At 34.5% G+C, this 9,780-nt stretch overlaps 1 protein-coding gene across 1 annotated transcript in view; it reads right to left on the minus strand.

Moving 5' to 3' along the window:
* Positions 1–5,548: 5,548 nt before the first annotated feature.
* Mtf2 (metal response element binding transcription factor 2) overlaps positions 5,549–9,780 on the minus strand; it is a 59,894-nt gene continuing 55,662 nt past the window's right edge. Inside the window, exon 13 of the mRNA XM_048814508.1 lies at positions 5,549–8,000. Within this exon, the coding sequence (XP_048670465.1) occupies positions 7,616–8,000 (385 nt within the window). The 3' untranslated portion in view covers positions 5,549–7,615. The remainder of the gene's footprint in view (positions 8,001–9,780) is intronic.

The raw sequence follows: 9,780 nt of genomic DNA on the forward strand, positions 1-9,780 counted from the left end.
TTTTTTTTTTTTTTTTTTTTTTTTTTAAGAGCACTGTATTTTAAGTAGTAGTTGGGTTCATTTTGGCAAAATCATACATGCATACAATTTGATTTACTCCATTTCAGACCCTGTTCCCCTTCCCCACCCTTTTCCTTTCCCCTCATTCCCCTATTCCACTACCTGAATACTGTGCTGCCTTGAAATTTCTTCCACCAGATATATTATGTCACTTTTAAACTCAAGTCTCCCACAGTCTCAGGACATGGACAAAATGTAGGCTTTAAACAAGTAACCACTAGTCCAATTTCCAAGAATTATTTCCATTTGAAACCATCAGCATTGCCCTTATTGTCCACATTCTTATCAGCATTCTGATCTTCCCCAAAAAGCCCCCAAAAGAATTTAAGATCTGCTGATGACAACATTCTAGGTGTTTCCTAGCTTGCTTCTCCCAACTTTCCCCAACTCATCCTGCCAAACAATTCCAAAGGCTTTTCCACATCATCAGGTTTAATCATGGTAATGACCCAACCTCTCAGTACCAACTGTTAGTCAGCCTTCTTTTACTGTAACAAATACCTGACATAATCAACTGAATAAAAAAAGTTTATTTTGGCCCATGGTTTCATAGGTTTCAGTCCATGATCATTTGGTTCCACTGCTTTGTGTGAGGCAACATACCAAGGCAGAAGCATGTAGCAGAGGAAAACCAATCACCTCATTGTCAGGAAGCAAAAGAGGGTAAGAAAGAGTTAAAAGAGGCTGGAGTCCCACTATTACCTTCAAAGCTACTGTCCCAACTCAGTGACCTAAAGTCCTCCCAATAGGCCTACCTCTGAAAGGTTCAACCATCTCCCAATAGCAGCAAGGGCTAGAAACCACACTTTTAACACATGGGCCTTTAGGGGACATTCCAGAGCCAAACAATACCAGCATTTAAAGTAATACTGCTGAAATTGATTAAATAATACAAGAGTGCAAAATCTTACATCTAACCATTTCTAAAACTGAAAGGGTGGAGAGGGGTTAATGGCGGGTAGGAAAGAGTGGAATGAGATGGACATCATTACACTAGGTACATGTACAGTTGCATGAATGGTGCGTCGCTACACCGTGTACAACCACCAGAGAACTGAAATGTTGCACTCCATTTGTGTATGATGAATTGAAATACATTCTGCTGTCATTAAAAACTAAGTGAAATAAAATAATAAAAATTATCCTCTGAAAGTTGACATGATCTTCATTGACAAGTGGTCAACTAACTGCAGATAATTTTTGCAAGATACTAAATAACCAAATTACTAATATTATTACAATTCATGTAATCTATACAGTAGTGTAAATATTGAATTACTACTAAAACACCGTATCTCTTCTCTGTTCCTTTGGGCTTATGACTATGAAATATGCAAATAAAACCATGTCATTGTCAACTTGCTGTTCTTTAAAATGATACTGTGTGTGTGTGTGTGTGTGTGTATGGATGTGTTAGTGAGGATTGGACAGAAGGCCTTGCACATACTAAGCAGGCAGTCTACTGATGAGCTATATTCCCCAGAGCTTTAAAAAAAAAAAAAAAAAATCTGAGACAAGATCTTGCTTGCCTTGAACTTGCAATCCCCCCAGTAGCTGGAATTACAGGAGTACACCACCACACCTGGCAGTACTACCTAGGTAATACCTAGTATTACCTAGGTTCATGCTAGGCAAAACACTATTTCTTCTCATCACACACAGAACACATGAAATAATTCGAGCTATAGTCTTATTACAGCTACCAGTTAATAAAAACCATGGTGCTATAGCTGCCAGGGAATTTTTGTTATTTTAAAGAAATGTGAAGTCCTACAGGGAACTACAAAATAGTCAACTTACTCTACATTATAGTCATATCTCAATTATCCAGCTGTCAATTTTCTAGAACCTCAACTCCTTCTATTTCATAAAGTAGGAAGCAACAAAATAAAAAAAGCCCTTTTGAGTAGTAAATATTTTTTTAAAGACATGTACTTTTTCTTTATAAAATAAACTCTCAAAGTCTAAAGAAATCATAATTGTAGGTTAACTAAGGTTTAAACGTTTATTTACATGAGTACTCTTTGTCTCAGAAAACTTTGCTTAAATCCTTTCCAGTCTATAGCAGATTATGAATGTTTAGAAACTAGGTGGGAAAGAAAACCACTAAGTACACTGTGAATATAAACAAACATGAAGACTCCCACAGAATATATATGAAAAAAAATATATAAAAAAAATCACAATCTAAGGATGATTCTTCTATCCATATCCAGTTCCCTGTGAACACAACCATATTACAGTAACACACAATACTCAATGTTCATAATCTCAGTAAGTAGGAAAGACTATCCTGCCAAAAATGATTTTTAAAGTATGAAATATTTAATATATATTCTAGAAAACCCTTCAATAAGAAGGCATTTTAATGTTCTGGTCTTAAATTGGCTTAAAGGTGTTTAAAGAACAAAGTGTGATTTATAAACAGGTATCAAAAATGGGTTTCCAAAGATATAATTCTTCACCAGGAAATTTATATCTGGAATTAAAATAACAAAATCAAGGTTCTACAAAATTATAATTAGTATAATTTCACAAGGGACTTGTCATAGAATATACTTTTAGGTTCTGGAAAACTTGGTAGAAATCAAAACAGAGCCTCTTTAAGTCTTACATGAGTCAACCGGCTTTGCCTCCCTTAATTCTCCCACAAGTTCCATCTCCTCAAACTTCCATGTCTCCTCAAAGAAAAGATGTATTTACAAGGTATTTATGCAAATTCTGTATAGGAAAGATTACCTTACATCCACTAATGTCAAAGACAAATATGTCAATTAGTGATTAAAACAATATTGATTACAACCCCACTATCAATTCTAGATGCTGTTATTAAATTGCATTTTGAGTAAATCTATTAATTTACTTATAAAAGTGATATATCAAACTGTGTAAATCAGTGACTTATGTACAGAATATCCAGGAGTTGTTTTTTAAAATCTTTTTTTTTTTTTTTTTGGTGGTGGTGCTGAGGATTGAACCCAGGGCCCTGTGCATGTGAGGCAAGCTCTCTACCAAGTGAGCTATATCCCCAGCCCTTAAATCATTTTTTTTTTTAAATACTTATTTATTAGTTTTCGGCAGACACAACATCTTTGTTTGTATGTGGTGCTGAGGATCGAACCCGGGCCGAACGCATGCCAGGCGAGCGCGCTATGGCTTGAGCCACATCCCAGCCCCCTTAAATCATTTTTAAAAATGCTATTTTACATGAAAAGTAAAACTTTTGAAAATGTTCATTTCTTTCAAAACAATTCTTTAATGTTTTAAACTGGGGATGAAATCCAGGGGCACTTTTTAATCACCAAGGTATGTCTCCAGTCCTTTCTATTTTGAAAAACGTTGTCCAGGATGTCCTCAAACTCTCCATCTTCCTGCCCACAGCCCCCTGTGTGGCTGGGTTTGCATGTGTGCATCACTGTGCCCCATTAAACTTATTTTTACAGCCAGGTGTGGTGTGTACACCAGTAATTCCTGTGCCTCAGGAGACTATGGCGGGAGGATTACCAGTTAATGACCAAGCCTTGGCAACTTAGTGAGCCTCCCCAATTTCAAATTTTTTTTAAAAAAGTATGAGGCAGCTAAGGAAATATAGCTCAGTGCTAGAGGTCCTGAGTCTAATACCTTACACCACCAAAACAACCCCCCAAAAAAGGGTGTTTTTTTGTTTGTTTCTGTTTTTGTATGTGTGTGTGTGTGTTAGGAGGGCTCCTGGTGGGCATTTTTTTTTCTTTTGTATCAGCAATAAGGATTAAACCCAGGGGTGCTTTAGCACTGAGCTACATCCCCAGGCCTTCTTGTTTCTTGAGACAGTCTCTCACTAAGTTGCTTATGGCCTTACTAAGTTGCTGAGACTGGATTGTGATCCTCCTGCCTCAGACTCCCAAGCCACTGGGATTACAGAGTGTGTGCCACCACTCCTGGCCAATGGGCTTAGATTTAACCTCTGCTTTTTTTTTTTTTTTAAAGATGTTGATGGACCTTTATTTTATTCATTTATTGCTAGGCAAGCACTCTAACACTGAGCCACAACCCCAGCCCCTGTTTGCTATTTTTTTTTTAAGTGCCCTAAATATGTGCGAGGCCCTGGGTTTAATCCCTAGTACACAACCTCTCCCCATTTTTTTTTTTTTTTAACTTTTTAACAAGCTTCAAAATATTCAAATTTTTAACATTTTATCTTTTTAGCACATAATGGTTGAATCCCCTTGGTAAAATAAAACAACAAAATATAAACTAGTTTAATTATCTAGCCCAGGTCATACAGAGAAGTGCTGAGTATCAAACTGACAACATCCAGAAGGGAGCCAGTGGCCAAGATCAGGCACGTGCAAACTCAAATGTTTTCCAATATCAAACAATTGCTCCTCCAAAACTTAACTGTTTGCTATAGTTTCATAACTTGTGCAGGGTACATAACCTTAAGGTTAAAGCTGCTCATGTAATAACTAAGGAAACATAAAAATAGTAATTAAATAATAAGAAACAAAATAGTTTTGACAGGTAGGATTTAACTTCAGAGGGCTTAAATCCACTACCTAAGGTTTGTGTAATTACCTAAACTAATTTTGCCCATTTGATGATAATATATCATGCCCCCCCAATTGAGAAGGAATGTCATAGGGTGGAGAAAAAAAAAGCAATTCAATATCTTCTAGTAAATACAAGAAACAAAAAGTAGATTAGTGATTTCGAACATGTATTTTTTTGTTCTAACAAAAAGTACATTTTATATCATTTGTGAAGGCTTTTATTGGTTTGCTTTAAATCCAGTGGAAAAATCTGTTGAAGGACACATCTCATTCCTTGAGGATACTAGACAAATATGGTGTTACTTAGTATCCAGTTTCTCTACTCACTTCTTATACTATAATTATGATCAAGTCAGATATTGCTAGAGTTATCATTACTAAATATCTGACTTGATCATAATTTATAGAATAATTCTGATTACTCCTATTGTGCTCTAGTCTGGTTATTAAAGAGTCCAAGAATCCATGTTTGTCACTTCCTACTACAGTACTTACTAAAATCTATTTATTTTGGATTAAAATGAATACAGTGGATTATTTTTACATCTTTCTGTAGTCTAAGGGCGAAGTTTTTTTTAAAAAAATAGGACATTCTTTTATATGAACCCTGACATCTTCTATATAAGCAAAAAGAAAATAAATAGTTGGGAAGACTGAATTTTTTTTTTTTTTGAAGTTTGAGGACAAGGTAGAAAGAGACATATTCTCTTTGAAGTATGGAAGCTGGCTAAATATTATCTTATTTAAAAAAAAAAAAAACCATTTAAGATGAACATGCTATAATTACTAATATCACGTGAGGGACAAGAAGAAAACAAAAGCAAAGTTTCATAAAGATTAATTCAAGTAAACGTATCTGCAGTGGAGTAAGAAAATCCTTGCCTCCTTAGCTAAATAAAAGCAGTCAACTTTGCACTAGTGTGTATTTTCAAGCAAATACAAAAGCAAAACTCATTAGCTCTTTAAAAAATACACACATTTAATGTTGGTCTGTTTTAATTCTAAGTAAAGCAATTCCAAAAATACAAACTGAACATCAGAGCCATGTGAACCACCATGATAAAATAAAACAGACATTCACAATAATTACGTCTAAAGACAGTTCAGCTCAATAAATTGTCTTCCAAGTATGTTAAAGAAAGAGTTACTAAAAATACTGCTGGTGTTCAGTTAGAATTCAAGGACTTTGGGGGAAATGAAGTAATATGATACAGGTGGAGTGAATAAGGTTACACGGGATTTACATTTTCCATTACCCCTAGACATAAACAAACATTCAAAAATCAACACAAACTCTGTGTGTTATTCAAAATATTGCAGCTGCAGGAAAGGCAACTTTAAATTAATAGCTAGGGGGAAATCAAGTTTTGGTGGAGGTAAACAGAAGTGACAGTTTTTAATTTGCACTTTTGTAAAGCTCATTTATACCTGGTCAACCAGGAACCAAATGCAGGACAACGCAGTTCTCTGCTTCTTTTGGCTATGTGACGAGAAAAAGTCATCTTTTGAAGATGTTTAAAGAAATAAAGCAACTTTCTTTACAAACAGTCAAATAATCAATTAATGGAATAAATAAGTACTAACCCACATTTTTACCACTCTGTCATCACTACACTTTATATATTTTTCATTTTGGTGGCAAATTCCCCAATTATTAGTCTAAAATCCACCAGCCATTTTGTAAAAGTAAAATGAATAGCCACCAAAATAAGAATATTCTTCTGTTTACTCTTTGGCTAAGAAAGAAAACAAAACAAAACAAAACAAAACAAAAAGAAACAAGGCAACTCTAACACTGGTGATAAAAGAAACTATTTTCTTTTTTTACACGTAAAATAAAGTTATCAATTTAAATCTTGGTACATTTTATAAAAACAAGAGGTAATGTTGTAAAAAAAAACAGCAGTAGCCTTAGCTGGCAACATACTGTTTGTTAACCCTGTGCAATAAAATACTTTGTTCATACTACACTTATTCAAACATTACTAACAGTTACTACAGACATTTCAGGAATCTTCACGGGACTCCTACAGACTTACTGTTAAAACTGAGAGACATTTACAATCATAATGTGCCATGAAAATTTGAAAACGTTACTTATAAAAGGAGATGTTGATATTATTTGAATTTGTTTTAGGTATCGAACAGCTGAGTTACAAGGACTGAAAGTGAAAAGCATTCTAAAAGCCCATGAACACTGTTGTTCACACCCTTCTTCAGTACACACTAAACTTGTCTGACACATTTCTCTTCATACATAGCAAGCAACAGCACCCAATAAAAGCCTGAGAAGAAATGCTGCTGTGTAAATACTGCAACTATTCCTGAAATAAAGAATTATGGGATATATACTCCAAAGCTGCCCATTCCCATAATTTGTATTGCATAGGTCACATATTCACACACATATATATACACACATGTGTATATATATGTACATGCAAAGAATATATTAAGACGACAATGAAGTCTAGTCACAGAGCAATTTACAGGCTCAATATATTTTTTTTTACACTTTGCTTGAAAGAAAATTTCAATATTTTACAGTCTTTCAGTAGGCATTATATACACTGCACTTTATGAAATCTAAAAGGTATTGAAATAAATTTCTTCCAACATTTTGGTAACAAAACAGACAATGTTTCTCCAAAGACTTGTGCTATCTACATGATCTGTTTGCTCTGATAACCACTAATCACAAAAACTGACTCAATGGAATAATTAGAAAAATTATCTAACACCATGCATGGGTTTGAATCAATTTTAATATCCTATCCTAGAAACATTCTACAAATCTTAAGATTTAAAAAATTAAGTCTCTGTTCTGATTTGTAAAAGATATCTTTTTATGACAATATCCATAACATCAACAAGTACATGTTAAGGCTAGTATCATCTTCTTTTGTGATTTTTGTTGTTGTTGTTCTTGTTGTTTTAAGAAAGAGTTAAAAGCCAGACTTCTTTAGGACTTTGAACGATACCTACATAAAATGAGAGTGCAGTGAACATAATGTTCAGTCCTACAGTCAGGATGCAGTTGCTCCTTCCCATTCCACAAGATACTGCACCTTTCCATCAAGTGTCACCCGACGAGCCAAAACTCTGTATTTTTCGCCACATGCTATTCTACCTGCAGCACCAAAATAACTAGTAATGGAGTTTTTCAGATGATTAAGTTGTAACTCCTGATCTGCTAAGTTATTTAGAATCTCTGTGTTGAGTTCCTCAAATTGATAATCTTCTTTGCCTTCATCATCTTTTACAATTTCTGAGTTCTGAGTCTGGAGTGCTCTTCTCGGAAGACGACCTCTTCTTCTCCGCAAATGTGGTATTGCAGCAGGCCAAGATCTTCCTGTGCGAGTTCTTTTTCTGGAGTCAGACAACCTATGTAACAGAAAAGGCCAAAATTGTCTAAGTTTTTAAAACATCCTCTGCCCACAGATGTTCTCTGGTTTTGGGGATCATTCTACTCTTAAGTACACACCCTTGCTTACATAAAAATCAGCCAAACTACAGCAATAAATGACAATCACTTGCTTTCCTTATTTCAGAGTCCAGCACTTTTGTATAGTGTTTCTTCCTAACTAGACACTATTAAGCTTAAAAAAAAAAAAAGTAAGTTTTAAGCTAGGAGTTCAAGAGGCAAATTCTTATCAAAAGGCTATAAGTCATATATTTTTAATAATCTCATCATCAAAAAAAGCAAAAACAATAAAATAAAAAACTTTTAAAAAATCATCCATTCATTCACTAAAACAAATATTGAAGATCAACTACATAAGACCCTGTTCCATGTGCTTAAATAATAAAATTAGAATAAAGGTGGTTTTAGTGAATTAAGTGAAGGAGTTAAACTAGATGTTTGAGATCTTCTTCAAACAAATGCAAGCAATTGATTTTATGATATTATAACAAAAAAGGAGAATACAGCATGACAGCTAAATTCAAAAACTTTACAATAACATTTTTTTTTTTTTTTTTAATTTTTGTACCACGGATTGAACTCTGGGGCAGTTGGCTACTGAGCCACATCCCCAAACCTATTTTGTATTTTATTTAGAGATAGGGTCTCAATGAATTGCTTAGCACCTCACTTTTGCTGAGACTGGCTCTAAACTCGAGATCCTCCTGTCTCAGCCTCCCGAGCTGCTGGGATTACAGGCATGTGGCATTGCACTCGCTTACAATCACAATTTCCTTTTTTTTTTAATTAAAGATATATTTTTTTTAAATACAGAATATCTTTATTTATTTTTTTTTTTATGAGATGCTGAGGATCAAACCCAGTACCTCACAAGTTCAAGGCAAGCGCTCTACCCCTGAGCTATAACTCCTGCCCCACAATCATAGTTTCCTAACAATCCAGCTGTGATATATGCTAAACATGTGACAGTGGACTTAACATTTGATACCCTAAACTGTTTCCTAAAATATAAAATGGAGAACCTATAACTAAAAAATTATTTGAAGAATTAAATTAAAAAATTTATATAAAAAGCTTAGCAGAGTACCTAATTAAAGGGCAAAAAAAAAAAAAAAATACCTCATGCTAGGTATGGTTGCACACACCTGTAATCCCAGTGGCACAGGACACTGAGGCAGGAGGATGCTGAGTTCAAAGTCAGCCTCAGCAACTTAGCAAAGCGCTAAGCAACTCAATGAAACTCTGTCTCTAAATAAAATACAAAAAATGGATGGGGGTGTGGCTCAGTGGTTGAATGCCCCCAAGTTGAATCCCTACCCCTTACCAAAACAAAGCTCACATTATCACATTTTAGCTCTTGAATTTAGAATGTTACATTATTTAAAAGATCATTTTTTGAATTGTGAATAAAACTTTAAGAATGTGTAAAACTTGAAAACAAGTAATTCCGACCTCAAGTAGACTTAACTTTTCATATTGATATGATGGTTTTGGAAAAATGTGTCCTTCTAGAGTTGGGTTAAATAAAATTTTAATAAAGGGGACTGATATATTTTTACAATTCCAAATTTAAAATCCTTTAATTGACAAGGCTTATCAGTATCTGATAAATCAGACACGATTCGAATTATTTTTAAAAAAATCAGCAAGACACTTTTGTTAACAGCAACATTAAAAGGCCTAAGAGAAAGGGCACAGTCTCTAAATCCTTCTATCAACTGCCTCTGAAAGACAGACTATTCAATCACCACTGGGGTAGGGGTGGGG

Source organism: Marmota marmota, unplaced genomic scaffold (genome assembly GCF_001458135.2).
Source record: "Marmota marmota marmota unplaced genomic scaffold, marMar, whole genome shotgun sequence".
NCBI lineage: Eukaryota > Metazoa > Chordata > Mammalia > Rodentia > Sciuridae > Marmota > Marmota marmota.